This window comes from Crotalus tigris, unplaced genomic scaffold (assembly GCF_016545835.1).
Source record: "Crotalus tigris isolate CLP2741 ecotype Arizona unplaced genomic scaffold, ASM1654583v1 scf7180000023829.5930981, whole genome shotgun sequence".
NCBI classification, from domain to species: domain Eukaryota; kingdom Metazoa; phylum Chordata; class Lepidosauria; order Squamata; family Viperidae; genus Crotalus; species Crotalus tigris.
In genome coordinates this window covers 3,582,232-3,603,129 of record NW_024100213.1, presented here as the reverse complement: position 1 = coordinate 3,603,129, position 20,898 = coordinate 3,582,232, and the positions used below count along the sequence as shown (strand labels likewise).

The window sequence follows — 20,898 nt, the reverse complement described above, 5'->3', positions numbered from 1 at the left end:
TTGAAAGGATTAGCTGGTGACATCATTATTGCCTGGAAAACACCCAGTTGGAGACTCCTTTCATGTCCCCAGCAAGAGCTGAAGCAAAGGACGTGATATTATATTGTATTGTATTATATATATCATACATTAACATTTTTTTTCTATCACACTCACTTAAAACATCTACAATTAAGAGTTTTGGAAAAGTGCAGGAAAGGATTTCAAAAAAATGCTATTTTCAGTAGTATACCAGGGGAAAAAAAGAAACCAACCCTTCACAGACTTAGGAAGAAATATTTACAATTTATAAATTGTATAGCAAATTTATAACAATGCCCTCATCAGTACCTTTAATATCTCTATGTACAATCATGTTACTGTGCAAATAGTGAACTCCTTCCAGGATCTGGCGGGTATACTTCCGAGTCACATTCTCTGTGAGAGCACCATATGCCTTCAGCTGATCTTTAATTGAGCCCTACAGTGGAAGAAACTTGCTATAGTAAAAGATCTTAACAGAAGTTTTCTACAAGTCCACCATATAAAAAATACAGCACTTAAAACACTGTTTGAATCTGCAAATGCAGTTATTTTTATTTATGTGTATCCTATTTTTTTTACAAGTAACTCAGGGCAGCAAACATATCCAACACACCTTCTTCTTCCTATTTTCCCCCCAACAACAACCCTTTGAGATGAGTTGGGCTAAAAGAAAATGATTGGCCCAAAGTCACTCAGCTGGCTCTCATGGCTAAGGTGAGACTTGAACTCACAGTCTCCTACTTACTAGCCTGGGCCCTTAACCACTAGAACAGGGGTTCTCAACCTTGGCAACTTTAAGACTTGTGGACTTCAACTCCCAGAATTCCTCAGCCAGCTTTGAAGTTGAAGTCCACAAGTCTTAAATTTGACAAGGTTGAGAACCCCTGCACTAGAACAAACTGGTCTTGGAAATCTCTCTCCATCTCACCTTCACTTACATAGCTCTCTTCCAGCACACCAACTTAGGGGAAATAGGATTTAAAGTTTAAATCCGGATTCTTACTGGAATGTATATCTGTGATTCATACTAGAAAGATAACAGAATGCTACAAGTACCAAACTTTTTTATAATATTTAAAAGAATAGTTAATAACTTAAAATTATTTGTTTTGTTTGATCATGCTAATTTCTTTTAAGCTTCAGATATGCTAACAATCTACTATCAGCCATGCTTATTTTCACTATGATAGAAATATTTAATATGATGCTTCCCACATGTGGGAAAAAAATCAATAATTAAATATGCATCTTGTTAGACAATAGATATGTCAAGAACAGAATGCAGATAGCAAGGAGATGTTGACCTGTAGATGCTAGTGAAAAACTGGAGAAAATATTTATAGAAACTTAGTACAAAAGCACTTTTCAGTATTTTTTACACAGTATCTTATACATCACTCTATTTGCAGACTTGATTTCTACATTTGGGCATGCACACACTACAAAAATTTACTGTGTCCCTGTGGGTCAGCGGCTTACCCCTGGCATATATTCCATGAATATAGAAAGTGTTCCTTCCGGATGGTCCCTTAAGCAGCCATAATACTGAACAATTCTTTCATGTAGCAGATTTTTCAGAAGCTGAATCTCACATTCAAGGGCATTTACTTCCTAAAAGTAACATATCAGAATAAGAGCAAATTTCTAGCACTAAATCATACCAAAAATACTTGATTCAAGTATTTTTTAAATTTAATTTAAACTGAATAATTTAAAAATCATTATTGCTAGCTCATTATTATCAATCACTACAAACCATTTTAGCCGCTTTACTATTTTCATAATTAAATGAACACTTCAGTTTTATATATTTATATAAATATTTATATTTATATTTGAAATTCTTAAAGAAACCTAATTGATATACATTTTACAGCTTAATATTTAAACCTTTCATTAACTCCATTTCTTCATTTTTTTAAGAAGAGAATCTTATGATTATTTCCATATGAAAGTAGTTTCGACTTCTAGAATGGGAAGGACAATTCCCCTCCCTTCCATAGACTCTTAAAGGTTTGCTCCGAAAGGACTCATAACATTTGGGGGGAAAATGGAGGATAAATTAGAAAAAAAAACCCACTAAACAGGAAGATACCAACTCATTTCAAAAGAGTATTTCACCCATGGAAAAAAGCCAAACGATGTCAGAATCCATATATGAATAACATCAATCTTTTAGTGACATTTGTGTAATATTCAGGTTCCATAACACTTTCCTCAACTTCTTTTGATTTTACTAATATTTTTTTTAAAAGCATGATTCTAAAAAATAAGTTCAATTTATTTTAACCATTATATGTGTACATATCAGAAAGGTAAAGAAAGAGGATACTTCCTTTTCGAAATCTTACCTTACTCGTCTCTGGACTGTCAGAATCAAACTCAACTTGTTTAACAGCTAGTTCTCGTCCTGTGTCTGCATCATAGCATAGATAAACTCTACCAAATGCACCTTGGCCAAGTGGTTTACCAAGTACCCAATTAGTTGGAGCACGTGGGGCTGCAACAAAATGTGAGAAATCTGATATATTCAACTATACAAGGGAAAAGCAGACTGACACCTTTCTGACACTTCAAAAAAGTTTCCAAATCAGCATATTTTATTTTATTTTAAAATATAAATATTTACCCTTTGAATAGACTTCCTGGTTTTGATAAATTTGCAGTGTTATTAGTAAGTATGTAATGCGAGAGCTTTCTCCAAATGTATATGTTTGTATGTGTGTGTGTGTGTGTGTGTGTGTGTGTATATATATATATATACATACATATATGTACATATACATACACACACACACACACACACTCCCACACTTAATAAATGTAAGCACACATTAACAATGAATAGATTTTAGGTTATTTTCTATCTTCCTACTATTACTATCTTTAACAAATAATTATTGTCTTAGTAAAAGAAACATGTACAGTAGGAATTTCCTGATAAAGCTTACTGTGGGCTAGACACTTCAAGGGCCCTTTCTATATGTCAGATTTTCTGATTTTAGTCTACTCTTCTGATACGCTCCCATTCCTCTGATGATTTATTTTCTTCGCAATTGTGTATAAAACCTAGTTATTTCAACAACTGAACTATAGTTCAGATGAGGGATTACAAGGAAATAGATAGAATTTTTCTCCTTACAGCGGCTGGGAGGGCTGATGTCCATTACTGTCAAGGTAGGATTTTCTATGTCACTTCCTCTTCTCCGCATTCGTCCATCTTCATATTCTGGAGTGAAAATGCTGCTCCCACTGCTTGTGCTCAATGAATAATCAGTTGGGCTGAAACTTACTGGAGTGCGTAAGCAGTTTCCTTGGGTCCTTCTAACTCTTGGAAAAGTTTTACGACCTGCAGAAATTATAAGTGATTCCAACACCATAGTATTATGAAGTACACTGTTTATCAGCACATTGGTCTGGATCAGTGTTTCTCAACCTTGACAATTTTAAGGCATGTGGACTTCAACTCCCATTGCTGGCTGTGGAATTCTGGGAGTTGAAGTCCACATGCCTTAAAATTGTCAAGGTTGAGAAACACTGGTCTGGATGAAGTTGACAGTAAAGATTACTAGACAGAATTGGAAATATGTTATAGACCTGAGAGGCAATCATAAATAAACATTTATCACAGCTTCCTTGATAATAAGGAATATATATGATAACCAAAGTAGATACTTTTGTAAAGAACCAGAGCAAGCACATTTTCTTGGAAAATAGATTTCAATTTTCTAAATATGGAAATTTTAAAATATAATACTATAATATTTTTATTGGTGGTAAGAAATAATAGCTTCAGCTCTATGAAAAGTAATAGACTTGCTGATCTTTTAAATAACATACTTGATGAAACTCTAGGTATTTATTTTAAATAGTGGATTTAACAAAAGGCAGCATTCGCAAGGAACTAAAATTAGCTGCCATGAACCGAACTCAACTTATGAAATGCTCCAGAAGGAAGGAAAGAAGGTTATCTAGTGCATCGTTCCTTCTCACTATCATCTACTGAAAAGCTTCTCTAACAAGCTGGAAAACTTTCCAGAACAACATAGGCCTTGCCACTAGAGGTTGCAAAGAAAAGCATTGAAAATATTTTGACATTCTTTTATTGTGAATCCAATTAGATTTTTATCTTCTCCATTCTCTTCCATGAATGGAAGGGCACATCTGGGTAAAATAAGAAATATTTTGGGGGTGTTATTTAGGAAGGAGAACCTTTTTCCAACTTCTCTGCAACTCTTTGCACTGTCTCCCATACTATTTCAAAAACTACCCCAACAGTGTGAAACAGATCCTGGAGCTGGTAAACACACTTCCCCTCCTCCTTATTTTGAGTATTGTTGGGTGATAAAACATAGAGATGGCCCAAGAGAAAAAGAGACCGGGGGCGGGGGGGGGGATGTTGATAGCTTCTGGAGTAGTTTTGCTAAGAATAGGTTCCTTAAGCCTCCTAAAAGCTTAAGAACCACTGTAAATTTTATCTTGTGTCTCTAAATGAAAATTTATGTTGCTCCACAAACTGGTATTTTACTGGCAATGCAATCAAGGGTAGGCAGATATGCTCTGGAACTGTAAAAAAAACTTAGCAGCAGGCTGTATGTGGTCACAAGTAGAAGGTTTCATTGTGCTATTCTAAGACAACCCTTAAAAGATCCTGCTGACAAAACAAAGATTTATAAATTCAAAATTAATGCACAAAAATGATGCTCTCTTAATTTACAGTAAAACAAACCAAAACTTTGAAGAAAAATATAAACCAGATGGCCCAAAACTCACCATCATTGTATTCTTGATGTTGATATGAAATATGATACCGAGGATAAGTTCCACCTTTGACAAACTTTTCAAATATTGGGAGGTCATAATCTGAAAAAAATATTTTTGCTTTATTCCATTAAATGGCATTAACTAGCCAAAACTGAATAAAAAGGTTTATTTATCATCCCCAATTTCTAATCAGGAAAAGCGTATGTAAAGGACTATGTTTTTTTCATAATATATGCTGTATCTACCGTATATGCCGGCGTATTAGGCGACCCGGCGTATAAGACGACCCCCGTCTTTATAGCCGGGCCGCATTCCTAGAACGTCGTCTTATACGCCGGAAACTACCAGTATTTCTGGCGTATAAGATGACTCGGCGTATAAGACGACCCCTGTCTTTGGCGCCGATTTCAGCACTCGCGGAAGTCGTCTTATACGCCGGCATTTACGGTATGTCATCCCTAAATTAGGGGCAGAATACAAAGAAGATATCCATATTGATTTTTAAAAACAACATACTTATTTTAATACATATTTTATGTCCCAGAAATATTTTTTTTCTTTATATTCGTATCCCTTTACTATTTGCAGGGTGACTCTTCATTTATGAATATTATAGACTTTACACTATTATACTATATGTTTATGAAGATTCTCAGTCATCCAGGTCATGGTTATCCCAAAGGTGCTTTTTTAAAAAGGCAATTGAACTTTCTTTCCAGTTGCCTTTTGAAAAAGCACCTTTGCGACCCCTGTACTATATCTATACCTACAATATAAAATCTAATCTCTCCCTCTTTCTTTATCCTAGAACACAAAAATAAACATATAAACCTTCATTATACCATTAAAACTAAATACTCTTTGAATACTTAAACTAAATACTTAAACTTAAACTTCTTATCTAAGATTTTCATTCAATCTCCATAATCTTCTCTCCTATCAAAAAAAACTTAAAAGACATATAAATCCTAAACAAATCTAGGTACATTTAATTAAACAAGTTATCTTCTCTTAAAAATAATAATAATAATAAAAAACCCAATCATTAAACACATTATAATATACTCTGAACCTTTTCATATCATACTTATGTTATTATCCATCATTCTTTATAAACTCCCTCCAAAACACAAATTTGAACATTACTTAAAACATTAGAATTCCCTTATACACATTTAAATCTTTACCAATAACAAATTCCATCCACAATAAACACATTCCTTATCAGTCTCTCTTGTCCATAAACCATTAAAATTCCCTTATACACATTTAAATCTTTACCAATAACAAATTCCATCCACAATAAACACATTCCTTATCAGTCTCTCTTGTCCATAAACCTCAAAAAAGTGCTTTGAAAACTGCCCTTAAAGCTAACTCCAAAAAGTTTGTAAATCTTGCTTCTCCCACAGACTCAGTACTCTTTTGAATACTTAAACTAAGTACTTAAACTTAAACTTCTTATCTAGAATTTTCATTCGATCTCCATCCTTGTCAGTCTCTCTTATCCATAAATCTCGAAAGAAGTGCTTTGAAATCTGCCCTTAAAGGTAGCTCCAAAAAGTTTATAAATCCTGCTTCTCCCACAGACTCAGGAGCCAATACTTGTGAGGCTTCCTTAAACTCCTTCTTCTGTTGCTCTTTTTCTTTACGATTATATGTTGCACGAGTTGTCCTCTGCTCCTTCATCTCGACTTGTTGAGGCCCCTCAAACTGAGATTTCCCATTTTTCATTAATATAGGCTCTTCAGACTGCAATTCTACCCTTAAAGGTTGCTCCAAAAAATTTATAAATCCTACTTCTCCCGCAGATTCAGAAACCAATAGTTGTGAGGCTTCCTTAACCTTCTTCTGTTGCTCCTTTTCTTTACAGTTATATGTTGCACAGGTTATCCTTTGCTCCTCCATCTCAACTTGTTGAGGCCCCTCAAACTGAGGTTTCCCAATTTTCATAAGTATAGGCTCTTCAGACTGCAATTCTACCTTCTTTTCTTCCAAAACTTTAAACTTAATAGATGGCGATGAACATACCCCCAGGACCGAAGTATAAAAGTCTTTTGCTTGAGAAACAGTATTAAGTCTATAACATATCCCCAGGTAACTCACCACCATTCCCATCGGAACATCCCATCTGAACAAGATTCGTCTCTTTTTAAGTTCATCTGCTAAAAAAGCAAACTCCTTTCTTCTTCTTAAAATTTTAGATGGGATCTCCTTTAAAATTATAACATCTTGTAAAGCAATTTGAAACCTCTTCTTATAAAAAGCTTGTATAATTTCGTTGCGCAGGGATCTTTTCCCAAAGTAAATTACCACATCTCTTGGCAAATTCTTTTGCACTCCACCACAGAGTTAACTCTAAATAATTTTTCAATTTCACTAAGTATTTCCTCTTTTTCTTTATTCAAAATCACAGCAAAGTCCTTTGCAACCATCTCTCTCGATCTCCTTGCACAGACTCTCCCAAACCTCTGATTCTTAAGGCATATTCCATTTGTCTATATTGAAGCATAAGAATCTCATTTTCCATTTCTTTTTCCATGCTTTCAAATTTTCCCTCCATCAATTCCACTTTTTCTGCTACCTCTTCTACACGAGAGTTCAGCTTTTCAAGAACAGAGGCAACTCCTTTTAGAGCCAAAACTCTCTTGCCTCAAAATCTTATTATTTTCCTCTAAAATCTCTTTCATTTCTGCCCTAATTTGAGATATAACATTTCCCATCATATCTTGCAAATCCTTCACAATTATTGGCTGTACCAAGGAAGAGGGTGAAGCTATTGATTTAGGTTGTTGCACTGATGATAACACCGAAGAAGAAACCACCTTAGGAGCTGTAGGAATTACTGGACGCTTTGGAGCCATCTTAAAAAAAATCTTTACTCCTTCTTAAAAATTACAAAAATTAAGCAAAAGAAAAAGAGAGATTAAGTCCAAAAAAATTCAAAAAATCCTTCAAAAGGAGATCATTATAACAAAAAAATACTGAACGCTTTGGAGCCATCTTAGAAAAATCTTTACTCCTTCTTAAAAGTTACAAAAATTAAACAAAAGAAAAAGAGAGATTAACTCCAAAAAATCAAAAAATCCTTCAAAAGGAGATCATTATAATAAAAAGAAAGGAGTTAAAAAAAGAAAAGGGAAGAAGAAAAAAATAATTAAATAGAAAAAATCCATTCCATTTTTTTAAAAGTACAAAAAGCAAAACAAAGAAGTTAAACAAAAATAATAATGCTTCTAAAATCCAAACCCAACATCAAAATCAAATCCACATTCCATTCCAATCATTAAAAAAAAAAGGAAAAGGATAAAAAAAAACACCAAAAAGCCTGCCGATCACCATTCTACCTTCCAAAAAAAAAAAAAAAACCCGAAAGGCTTGCCGATCGCCATTTTACTTCCCCTTTCAACAAAAGAAAAAAAATAAAAAGAGGGAATATAAAAGTAAAAGTAAATCTTTAAACTTAAAATCCAAATAAAATCAAAGAAAGCAAAAGCTAAATCCTCTACTCAGCTCTGTCCGCCTCTAAAAAAACCTCACCAGATCACTTTAATCGCGGAGGTGGTTGCAGCGGCTTGTTTTGTCCCTAGGGACAAAAGCAGCTGGGAAGCGGAGACAGTCTGAACTCCGTGGGAGCACTCCTCTCACCCCCCAAAAAAAGCCTTGGGGATGCATGAGAGTGGCTCTAGCACTATTCAGACAACCCTATTCCCCCCCCCTTTGCCCGGGAGGGGGATTTTGAACCGCTGAACATCTGATGGCCGCTGTTCATAGCGATTCAAACACTTACCCAGGAGGACGGCTACAAAGTAGCCGCCATCGCGCACGCAGATCCACCGGAAGCCCAAGGAATATTATTTTATTATCTTCTTGGTAAGCATGATGGGTTCTGCTCGTTCTCTTTCATTGTGGAAACATACATTTATTCCATCTGAAGCCCACTTTGTGATTTTTTAAAGTTTTTAGAGCAAGATTACAATATTAAAATATCAATTTTAAAAAATTCTCTCATATCTTTTAGAGTTTATTATAATCTTTTGAGGGTTTTAAGATGCTTTGCTCCACTAGATTAAACTTCCAGTTCAAATGGAAGTGCAGTACAACTTCAGAGTATATTAAAATTAAATTCTATCTTGATTTGAATAGAACTTTCCAGTAGCTGAAAGCTTTAAAATTCTTACTGTAGTTCCAATTGTGAAGGCTGCAATGACTTATTTTATATGTGTAAACATCATATGTTTACAGAGCTAGATAAATAGTTGCATAAATCCAAACGACCTTGAAAAAATTATAAATTGTAAATATTTCCACTAAAAATGAAAAAAAACAGATCAAGATCCTTTTTATCATCTCAGCAATGATTGCTATTTTCTGATTTTAACTGTTAGATATTTTTTTGATTATAAGAAATAGCTGTATTAGTTACAGTTCTGCATTTGCTACCATAGTCTTTGACCTACTCAAACACTATATTGTGAAGCTATAGATACTTAACATTGTAATATAAAACTTTATAACAATAACATTGGAAACATTGTCCATTTGTTTTTATCTACCAGAGAATTCTTGATGGTTATCAGGATAGCTCTGAGCTCTTGGCATCCGGGACTTAGGGTAGTTATCCCTAGAAACACAAAACATTGCAATATTAAATTCGTAATAATTAAGAGCCTCCTGAATATAACTATGACTTGCAGAGCACAGCAGAAAAACAGATTATATGGTTCTCACCCATCTAAAGGGCTATCAAGTGACGGACAACTTCCTGAGCCAGAATTTTCAGGGCTACTCAGTGATAATGGATCCAACATCTGAAAGAAAAGCACAAAAATGTACGGCAAAGTTTCAGTTAGTTCAAGCCACATCAATAGATGGAATGGGGGAATCCAATGTTAATCCAAAATTTAAGGAGAAAAGGGGGGATCCCAAGAAAACCCTTCAAGCTACCAGATATGTAGGAGATCCTTTAATGAGAATGCTTACTAAGTCTCTTTCTGGAATGAATTCGCCCTCACTATTGATACTAGTGAATGATCCATTCCGTGCCACATGATCATCTGGAATGTATCCTGGAGGAGGAGAGCTGCTGTCACGAGTATAGCCTGTTGAATTTTAAAAGAAGTGGAAAAAGATCATAAACAAACTTACCATCAAGAGTCAATTATTAGTTTAATTTTTAAATCAAACAATATTCCTTTCTTCTGATCTTTCAGTTATTTTCTATTATTTTAAATTACGTATGTTCTATATTGAACAACTTTAGTTCAATATAGAACAATTTCAAATATAAAATGCATTATGCATTTCAGTAATTTTCTATGTGGTATATAAACTGTCAGGGGGAGATATATTTTATACACTGATACAAACAGGGAGGAATGTACACTTTAAAAAATGCTTCAGAACATCATCCTTTTTCATTCACACAGTATTTCAGAATGATATTCCTTACTTCTGCTTAATATTGATATTTTCCAACAGAATGGTTTTTGATGTCCTGCTGTTTTTCCTGATAAAACTACAGCTATAGAAAAATACATTTTCCCTTAATTCATGCAGAATATACATAATTCTGATACTGAATATATGTAATTCCCTCACAGAATACAAAATTGTAGAATACTGGTCTACAAAGTGACATAAATTGCACAGTAAATATAAAATATTAGTCACTATTTCCACATTTTTTTCATCCTGATCCTATTTGGGATTTTTTTTTAATTGATATGGAATGTTCACACCAGTTGAAACATTAAAATACTCAACTTTAAAGAAAGTTAAAACAAGAGCAAGGGGAAATGGCATAATTCCTGATTAAAAAATAAACAATATCAACATATTCTAATGTAGGCAAATGCATCTTAATCGCTTTACATAAACTTAGCTCGTCTATTACACAATATATTGGCATATTTGCGTTTCTTTATATATCTAGAAAAATGAGTTTAATAATGGATCTTGGTTGTCTAATTTTCCATAATTTTCTAATTTTTCAATACACTTCCTATATTTTTCATCACACGTATTTGAATCATTCACAAACAGTGCTTAAAAGATTGTCAGATTCTTTGGAGGATACCTCAGACTAAAAGCATTTTCCCCCAAGCAACATTCTCAATCTTCTTTTGAAAACTACTAAATGAATCAGATGAGATTTCAAGATTTTCAGTAAATCAACTGTTTCTCACTTAGAACCAACTTATATTCTAATGTGCTATTACTGACTCTTTTAAAATTTCTTTCTAGCAGCCTTTCTGCAATCTGACAGCTAACAGAAAAGAATATAGCTGGCTGTCTACATACCAAGTCTTATAAATCTTTCATTTCAAAACCTACAGAAATCCATCTGCCCTTCTTAAAAGTGAAAAAAGACAAAATAATATTTTTACATGGTAGCTGTTCTTAAATCTCAGCAATTTAAAAGGATTTTCTACATCTGCCCCAGATTCTAACCAATTTCTATAAAGTTCTTTAAAATGTGTAGCTTTATCTTCAATAATTTTAGCTACCAACACAACTAATCTGCCTGCTTCAATTTTGCTGACTTTTAGATGCGTAAGTATAATAATTATAGGAAGGAATTAAAAAGTGAATGTGAAAAAGCTATAGCCATTGAGACTATATCACATCAAAGAAAAACATTTTTATATAACCTGTAGAGGGGAAAAAAGGACAATGGCTGATGTATATATTTAAACACAGAAACAACTAATGCCTTATAGCAAATCCTTAATGTTATTTAGTGAATCTAAAGCAGCATTTTCCAGTTCTGTTAAAATTCAGCTACATAATCATAACACATTTAAATATAAGAGAACACCATATTAGCAAACAAGATTGGCATATATCAAAAATGTGTACATATTAAACAGTAAAACATACAAAACCAAGAAATAGACATCATGTAAAAAGATTGTCTAACTAATATAAGTTCTTTGATAGGCTTCTTTACTAGTCCATAGTTTAAGAATCTGGGAATTACTTATCAATTTTTCTGGATAGAGAAGTACGTATATAAATTGATGTGCAATAAACTTATTTTTACTCAATTCTCTACATATAACTTTCTTCTATCTCTTTTCCCAATCATTTTATGAATTTTTTTTTAAAAAAAACAACTATCCATGTAAAAATCTGAATGTGCTTTATATTTCACCTGATACAGAATCATAACAATTCAAAACAGTGCAAATACCCATGTGTAACCAACCTATTTTGTATCTATATTCAAGAAATGTGAGTTAATGGTATTCACATAAAACATATTTGTAGAGAGAGCTAAGATTTAAAATTACAGGTAATCTCAGTTTATGACTTCAATTGAGCCCAAGACATTTGTCAAGTAAATTTTGCTCCATCTTATTACCTTTCTTGCCATGTTTGTTAAGTGAATCACTGCCGTTATTAAGTTAGTAACACAGCTGTTAAGTGAATCTGGTTTTCCCACTGACTTTGTCAGATGGTCACAAAAGGTAACCACTTGTCCCCAAGACACCGTAATCGTCATAAATATGAATCAATTGCCAAGTGTCTGAATTTTGATCATGTGACTATAGGGATGTTGCAACAGTCATAAGTGTGAAAAATGGTTATAAGTCACTTTTTTCAGTGCCATTGGAATTTCGAACAGTCACTAAATGAACTGTTGCAAGTTGAGAACTGCCTGTATTCCCATAATCAGAGATTTTGAGTGTGGTACTTTGTTCTCATTATTATTCTGGTATTACATGAGTTTAGTTTTAACTGGTTTAATGTTCTTATGAGTTTTCAATTATTCAAGGTTCATACTGCACATTAATCATTGGTCTTTTGTGCGGCAATATTTGTACTGCTTGCTTTTTGCAAATTACTGTGGTAGCATGAAAAGAAGGGTAAATGTTTCATAAATAAATAAATAAACCACCAGTTTAAAATTTAAAATATGAAGTCTTATTACCTATTACAGAATTCCTGTTTTTCTTTTCTGTTACTCTGAAAACTGTATTATCCAAATCTTCCAATGATGACAAGGGATCCATGTTATTCTAGAAAGAAACGTATGATTATTTATTTATGCTTAAAAAAAATCTCTACCCTTATAAAAAGAAGCAACATTTTGACATAAATATGGATGATATCCAACGTTCCATTTCCACTTCCTAAAATGATAATGGGTGGAGTTAATTTTCTCCTTTCCGTAGTCCTCAAATTTGGTTCTGAGGGATTGAGGACTTCTGGTACAAATTTTATGAAGATGGAACCGCAGATGAACAGGGCTTTTCAAAAACCCACGGCACAAAATTCCAGTTTGATGATACTGGATTTTCCCCCAAATTTTCCACTTTTCAACTAGGACAGGGGTAGGCAACCCAAAACACTTAAAGAGCCACTTGGACCCGTTTCCCACCAAAAATAAAACACTGGGAGCCGCAAAACCATTTTGATATCTAAAATGAAGATAACACTGCATATATCCTTTTTTACCTTTATTATAGGTGTGTGTGTGTTTGTGTGTGTGTGTTTGTGTGTGTGTATGTATGTGTGTGTGTGTATATATATATATGTATATGTATATGTATGTATGTATGTATGTATACACACACACACACACACAGGTAAAAAAAGGATATATGCAGTGTTATCTTCATTTTAGATGTCAAAAGGGTCTCTCTCTGTCTCTGTCTCTCTCCCTCCCTCCCTCCCTCTCTATCTGCCCTTGGTCTGCCTGCCACTCCTCTTCCCCCGCTCTCTTTCTCTCTCTCTCTCTCTCTCTCTCTCTCTCTCTCTCTCCCTCTCTCCCTCTCTCTCTCCCTCTCTCTCTTTCTCTCTCTCTCTTTCTCCCCCTCCTCTCCTATCTGCTGCTCACCTGACAAGCTTCAAGCTGTTGTCCAACAAGATAAGGGGTAGACAACCTCGTCTCTTTTATGACTCATGGACTTCAACTCCCAGAATTCCTGAGTCAGCCTAGCTGGGCTAGCTAGCTCTCTCCTGCCCTTCCTGCTTCCTGCAGAGACGCAGCAAAGGGAGAAGCTCCGCCCAGTAAGCTTTTCAGCTCCTCGGAGAACACTGTGAGTCCACTCTCTTTTACATACACACACACACACACACACACACACAAAAACACAAAGAGAGAGAGAGAGAGAGAGAGGGAGAGAGAAGCAGGGAAGCGCAATTCCTCTCTTTGTCTCTGTCTCTCTCTGCAAAGGCAGAGGAGGCTGGGAGCCGCAGGGGAAGGCTCAAAGAGCCGCATGCGGCTCCGGAGCCGCAGGTTGCCGACCTGTGAACTAGGATAATATAATATAGTATTATTTCCCAAGTGCACACATTCCAAATATTAAGATTATAATGATAGCAAGAATGAAAGGTTAAAATGTATTGAGATTACTCAGAAATAGGAAAATAAAGTTTCTGGCACACCTGGGAGTATTTCTGCACACATCTCACTAAGAAGGACAGCTATCAACAATCAAAATATAGTTTAAATTGTTTTGGGCTTTGCCTACAATCTTTCTCTCCTACTGTTCTAATGAGGCAACTATTAAAAAAAATTGTAACCTTTAAAGCAAAAACATGGTATTATATAACGAGTTTTCTGATTGCAATTTATATTTCATTAATATTCTGTGGACATACAAAACATGGCTTATTACATGCAACATGTACTATATCATTATCAAATTTTATTATATTACACACACACACACACACACACACACACACACACAAACACTTGGATTTTGTGAGTTACAAATACAGATAATGTGCACATGAAAATAACCAAACTTAATGTTTTACAAGACAGAGAATGAGAATTCATGCAGACATTATTCCAAGAATAATTTTGACTCAAATCTTTTTTTTAGATTTGATCAAAGATTACTTGTAAGGAAAATAAAGAGTTCTGTGGCTTTCTGAAACTAGAACCCAAAGAAAAAAGACTCCTCCATAAAGGGGACAGATAGCAATTTTCCAGAGGGATCAGGTTGTTAGGGATCATGGGCAAACAACAAAGGAAAAGTGTTACAGCAATATACAAATTTACATAATGCCTTAACACACCTGTGTGTTTCCATGAACAACAAGCAGAATCTTGAGGCTCTTCATGTGAACACTGCGATCAAGGAGCTCCACAGCTTTGTCCAGATCATCCTGGACAGCTAATGGAATTACCAGCTATACGTAGGAAAAATTCACAAGATTAAAGTGCAAGTTAAATATAAATAACGTATATACACAATAGATTTTGTGACCTGAAAATTAACTGTACAATACCAACTGTCTTTTAGCAGAACTAAGAGACAGCGTGATAGAGAAAGGGTAGAAATGAACCATATTTAATTATGACAATTTAGCTAAGCAGGATCTGTAGTCAGTGGAAAGATGTATCCATATTAAAAATTAACCAGATTTTCCCATATCCCAAAGCTACTTGTTAAAGATGCATATGTTCTTTATGGCTATACTTTTTGAAATTTAGCAAGGCATAATAAATTAAGGACTTAATACAGGGAAATAGGCAAAAGAAAAATAAATCCACATTTTATTTTCATCACCACATTAATGAAATGTGCTATTTTCATCATGTCAACTATTACTTTCTCCATAAAGGAGCAAGGAAAAGGACTTTGAGCAATCTGATCAAATATTCTAAGTTTTTCTAACTGCAATGCAAATATCTTGGTGTTTTTTTTTCTTTCTAACAATATTAAAATGCTAAAATAAAATAAAAAATACCAAACCAATACTAAAATACTAAATATTAAGAGAACCAGTTTGGTCTAGATGTTAAGGCACCAGGCTACAAATTCATCTCCTGCCTTAGCCAGGAAAGTCAGCTGGGTGACTTTGGGTCTGTAACTCTTTCTCAGCCCCAATCCACCTCACTGGTTTGTTGTGGTGGGAAAAACAGGCAAAGGAAGTTCTGTTGGATATGCTCACCTCGAGTTATTTGTAAAAATATTAAAGGCAGAATACAAAACAAACAAACATTTCTTAATATTTAACTATTAAGCAATATTTAGTAAATATTTTTATTATCATTATCATCTATTTTTTTAACGCTGCAACTTTGCTTTGCCTGATTGAGTTCCTGAAAGATAACTTACATTTCAGCATAAACATATATGTTAACATTTTATAGTTTGAAATTTAATTATCTATTTCACAAACTAAATATCCTGCCTTTATCATTTTTATAAAGAACTCAAGGCAGCAAACATCACATTTAGAAAAGGTTTGTGCCTTAAGCTCAGTGTTGATTCCTAGCGACTGCTTGGACTAAATTCTTACAGTTTTCTTGTCAAGACTTTTTGGAAATGGTTTGCCATTGCCTCCTTCCTAGGGCTGAGAAGGAATAACTGGCTCAGGGTCATGCAGCTGGTTTTGTGCCAAAGATGGGACTAGGTCTTCTGATTTCTAGCCTGATGCCTTAACTATTTAGCCAAACCTGAATTAGTTGAATTAGTGAATATACAGTGAAATATACAGATTTAGAGAAGGGCATGGCATAGCTAGAATGGCAAATAGTATGAAGAAGATAAAATCTATAAGGATGAATAGCTTCTGCCAACTCTTATAGAAATTACTTTAAAAGGTAATAGCATTTCTAGATTCTGCCTAAATACAGTCAGAAAAGTAAGCTGAACTGCTTGTTGTTTTTGTTCAATCTTCCTCTTGTTTATTTAGTTTAATTATTTAATAACAGTATACTTTTAATATCTCATTATAGACAAGGTTGTTGCTTCTGAGTTACACAGTGATCATATTCTGCAAACTCTAACCAATTCACAGACTTTATATTTAATAATATACATTTTTTACTTCCCAATCATATCTTCCAAAGGAATTGTATTACATTTCTTTAAAAATAAAGATACAGCATTAAATATTTTTATTTCGTTTCCAAAATACACTGAAAATCTTATTACATCAATACATGATCTGATGAGAAAGATTATTTTTATGAAAACAAAAAGCCACAATATAAATGGCACAACATGGAGTGTAACCTATTGCAAACCTTAAACATGTTTCAGAGCTTCAAGTAGTTCCGTCACCAAGTTTTCACTATATCAACATTACAAAGAATACTCTAAAAAACATTATTTTACCTCGTTATTGCTGTAATACAAATTCATGGACTGTCCAAAGGCAACTTTAGCTTTTGATGCAAGATCTTCTAGCTTGATAGGTCTAGAAAACTGTAGGATTCTATAAAGTAAGATACAACTTTTTTTAGAAATAATCTACAAAAATGAAAGAAGTTACAAATTGTAGTTATGAAAGTCAAACTTATTTTCAGTGCCACCTTGAAAAAAAGAAAAGGCAAACCACTTTTCCCAACAAATAAACCACATGAGCTGAATTCAATTGTAATGGAGGACCAAGCTCTCATTTCTTTTTTTGCCTCTACCAAGGACTAAATAAAGGCTTATCCTTATCCTTCCCTTCCAAAGGGAGAAATTTCAATTTGAATTACACCTAGTCTATCACTGGCAGACATAACAGTATCTCAAAATATTGCACAGTGCAATAATCAAATTGTATCTTATTTCTTCACCCTGTAAGAGGAAGCTAATGAGCTAGTTGACAGTAAAACGATTATTTTGCTAGGCCTACACAGATTTCCTAGTATTAGAAATCCTAGGAAGTGACCTACTTAAGAATTGCAACAAGTATAATAGGATAAACCAAGTTAAACTAAATTTTAATTTGCAACATTTTAACTCAGTCAAGTGTTCTAGGAATTATTTTAGGAATATATTAAAAAATAATTTGTACTATATGATTTACAATTTCATATGGAACACAATATACCAGCATATTAAAATCTGTTTGCCAGAATAACCATAAGCTTACCACATTTCTGCTGTATCTATAGTTTGAAGTTAATTATTAAGTTAATGGCTGAGTAGGCTAATTATGTAACTTACGTAACCATCCTAAAAAATACTGTCTGTCTATCTAACTATTTAGCTATCTTGGACTGAAATAAAAACCTAAACATTACAATATAGTATATTATTTCATCTATTCTTTAAACAGAAATTAAAAATAAAACAAAAATCCTCATACATTTATAGGTAGGCGTTGGGTTATGACACTTGCTCAGTGACTGTTCAAAATTATAACAGTGCTGAACAAGGGGACTTAACCACAAGTCCTCAGAATTCCAGTCATTGCAGCATGTCACATTATCATGATTTACAACATTCCCTGCCAGCTTCCCTGAAGCAAAGCTAATGGGGAGCCTGAATAGAAGTCAAAAGCCACTCTTGCCACTTTTTTTACCTGCCTGCATTCTGTAATGTCTGCCTCCGGGACATCCCTGCCACCCAGTGATATTCACCCACATTCTGTATGGCCTCCCTACAACACCCTTCCCCATCATTTGCCTGTTTCCATAGCACTTATTTGCAGCATGCTAATCTGCACACTAGAATACTTGCCTGTGGCATTTCCCTGTCCTCCACATCTCCTGCCCATCTGCCTGCACTTTGGAGCCTCTGCCCACGGCGTCCCCCATTCCACCTGCTGGCCTGGGACTCCTGACTCTTCCTGCTACATAGTCTTGGGTTTAAGACAGTTACTGGGGTTGCTGGACCTGCTATTGCTAAACAATGTAGTTATGTAACATTGCATCTTAGGACTTCATTGTTTAAATGTTTAAAAAGAGCTGAGGTGGCGCAGCAGTTAGAGTGCAGTACTGCAGGCCACTTTAGCTGACTGTGATCAGCAGGTCAGCGGTTCAAATCTCACCGGCTCAAGGTTGACTCAGCCTTCCATCCTTCCGGGGTAGGTAAAATGAGGACCCAGATTGTTGGGGGCAATGTAAATATATATAGACATTGCTTACTGGTGTACACTGCTTAGAGAGTGCTTGCACTTAAAGCGGTATATAAGTCTCATAAATAAATAAATAAATAAGTGATGAAAGTTCCTGAACCAATTGCAACCATAACCTGCACAGGACTTTTTAAGAAATGTTTGCTTATGTTTTCAAACACTGATGTTGATTAGGTAGTTTTAAATTGTCAAGATTCTATAAACTTATGAAACAGTGAAAATTTTTAAAAAGTTCTCATATTCAGAAAATAACAGAAATTTGCTTAAATAAATTACTGTTTACCTTTTTTCTCCTCGGTGTTCAAATTTGACTCGTACATCATTCTATAAGAGAATTATACAAACTTATTTATTGTGGTCAGTGGCATTGATAAAGATGTCTTTTCCACAAGCTTATAAAAATATGTATCTGGAGGCAAGGATTGTATGTGAATTTTATCCAGTCATTTGAAGCATTATTAGTTATCATACTGATTAGAAATACACAGAAAATAAACTAGTATATACAGCACCTAAAATCTGTTATGTAATTTTAAAACCATTTCATTTCAATTTCTAAAATGTACATACCACAAATCAATGTAAAAATTATAATATAGGCAAAAATTATTCACTGTGCTGGGCAAACACAGTATATGATTACCTGTTTTTTGGGTGAAGTTAACTTTCCCTTTCCCATTTCTTGAAGCGACAAAGCAGGACGACTTGCCTTATGAAGAACTGCCAAATCCTGCATGATTGAATTCAAAGCTTGCTGTTCATCTATTTAAATAAAAATGAAACAAGGAAATGTAATTTTCAAACTAGGTTTTTAAAAATCATAAAAAACTAATCAATTAAGAAGCATAAGTAGAATAAGGATAGTATGCACTGTAACTTTAAGAGCTTTCATAATATGGATCTCAACAACTTGATATTAGATAGTAGTATTGGTAGTGTTCGTTCATTTATATTTTACTTCAGCAGCAACTGTATTTTATTATATTCATACAATAATGTGATTTTAAAAAACTCCCACGGAGTTTTAATATTACTCATCATTTACTATTATTTAAATTCAGTATTGGATTATTACATTCTCAGGCACATGTTTGAAACCCTAGTAACTTCTGGAACTCACCCATAATGGCATCCAACAAAACCGAATTTCAGAACAGTGCTCCCATTAGAATTCTTTTATTGCCTAAACAAATAAGAAGAACAATGAAGATATCAAAAGAAAAAAATAGTTCTGGAAAATCTGTATTTTCAGGTATTCCAGAAATCACAATTATTCAAATGTGAAATGCAATTAATACACCAGAAGAAGAAAATGAAAGGAGAAAGGAAAGATGCCTAAAATTGGCCAGTGCTCAATCAAAACTACTTTTATCTCCAACAAACAGACCATAAGAAGCTATGGTTAAATACAAGCATATGAATATCTTTTTTGCAGTATATGATAAAGCAGAATGACCAGAAATACAATTCAAAACCCTGGCTTTCCATTGTTTTCTATACAAATACAATGTGCCTAAAGGTACGCCTTGATTTCTTAATTAATTAATTTTCCCGCACTTTTAGAGTGTGACAAAACTAATTTCCAGCCTATCTACAAACCTCCAAATCATGTACAACATATGACAGCAATCACAACAACAATAACTCACTGACTGAAACATCACAATAAAATCCACATATATAAAAAACTCGGTATCTACCAATATACCCAGCAAAAGAACATTGTATCTCAAAAACACATGCACAATTAGAGACGGGTATGATAAAAGTGTCTAGGTTCTATAAACTTTTGGTTAAAACCAACCTTTTTCCTCTAGGCTTAGCATCATTACTTTTTCTGGACAACTTTCAAGCTACATGGATCCAGGCTGCTGAATTCAACCTTTTCAAGTAAGCCCTTAAGACAGAATATGAATAGGCAAAACAAACTCTGAAGCAAAGGATCCACTTAATCCTGATGGGCCAGCATCCTGTAGTGCAGCAGTCTCCAACATTTTTGACACCAGGGACCTGGGGGGGGGGGAGGAGAACACAACCTAGATCCTGCGCATGTGCAGTTTTGTTCACCTGTGCCACCCATGCCCGGGGAGGGGGGACTCCTGCTGTAGTACATATCCTGTAATTATAATTTATTACTTTGTTGTTACTTAATAATTATAAATACTTTTACTTTGGTGTAAATTTTAGATGCTTTGTATTTAATGTGATTTTAGTGCTTATATTATGAACTAATAGAGGCTATAGCTTGGATTTTACCTATTAGATGCTAGTTAGCCCATTCTAAAA

At 34.2% G+C, this 20,898-nt stretch overlaps 1 protein-coding gene across 1 annotated transcript in view; it reads right to left on the bottom strand.

Moving 5' to 3' along the window:
• MAP3K2 (mitogen-activated protein kinase kinase kinase 2) overlaps positions 1-20,898 on the bottom strand; it is a 55,058-nt gene that overhangs the window by 18,994 nt on the left and 15,166 nt on the right. Inside the window, exons 2-15 of the mRNA XM_039321891.1 lie at positions 19,733-19,795; positions 19,256-19,374; positions 18,896-18,936; positions 16,878-16,977; positions 14,827-14,940; positions 12,725-12,812; positions 9,772-9,890; positions 9,520-9,599; positions 9,345-9,412; positions 4,798-4,887; positions 3,167-3,373; positions 2,376-2,524; positions 1,504-1,635; positions 331-460 (exon numbers count right to left, since the gene is read on the bottom strand). Of these exons, the coding sequence (XP_039177825.1) occupies positions 331-460; positions 1,504-1,635; positions 2,376-2,524; positions 3,167-3,373; positions 4,798-4,887; positions 9,345-9,412; positions 9,520-9,599; positions 9,772-9,890; positions 12,725-12,812; positions 14,827-14,940; positions 16,878-16,977; positions 18,896-18,936; positions 19,256-19,374; positions 19,733-19,736 (1,441 nt within the window). The 5' untranslated portion in view covers positions 19,737-19,795. The remainder of the gene's footprint in view (positions 1-330; positions 461-1,503; positions 1,636-2,375; positions 2,525-3,166; positions 3,374-4,797; positions 4,888-9,344; positions 9,413-9,519; positions 9,600-9,771; positions 9,891-12,724; positions 12,813-14,826; positions 14,941-16,877; positions 16,978-18,895; positions 18,937-19,255; positions 19,375-19,732; positions 19,796-20,898) is intronic.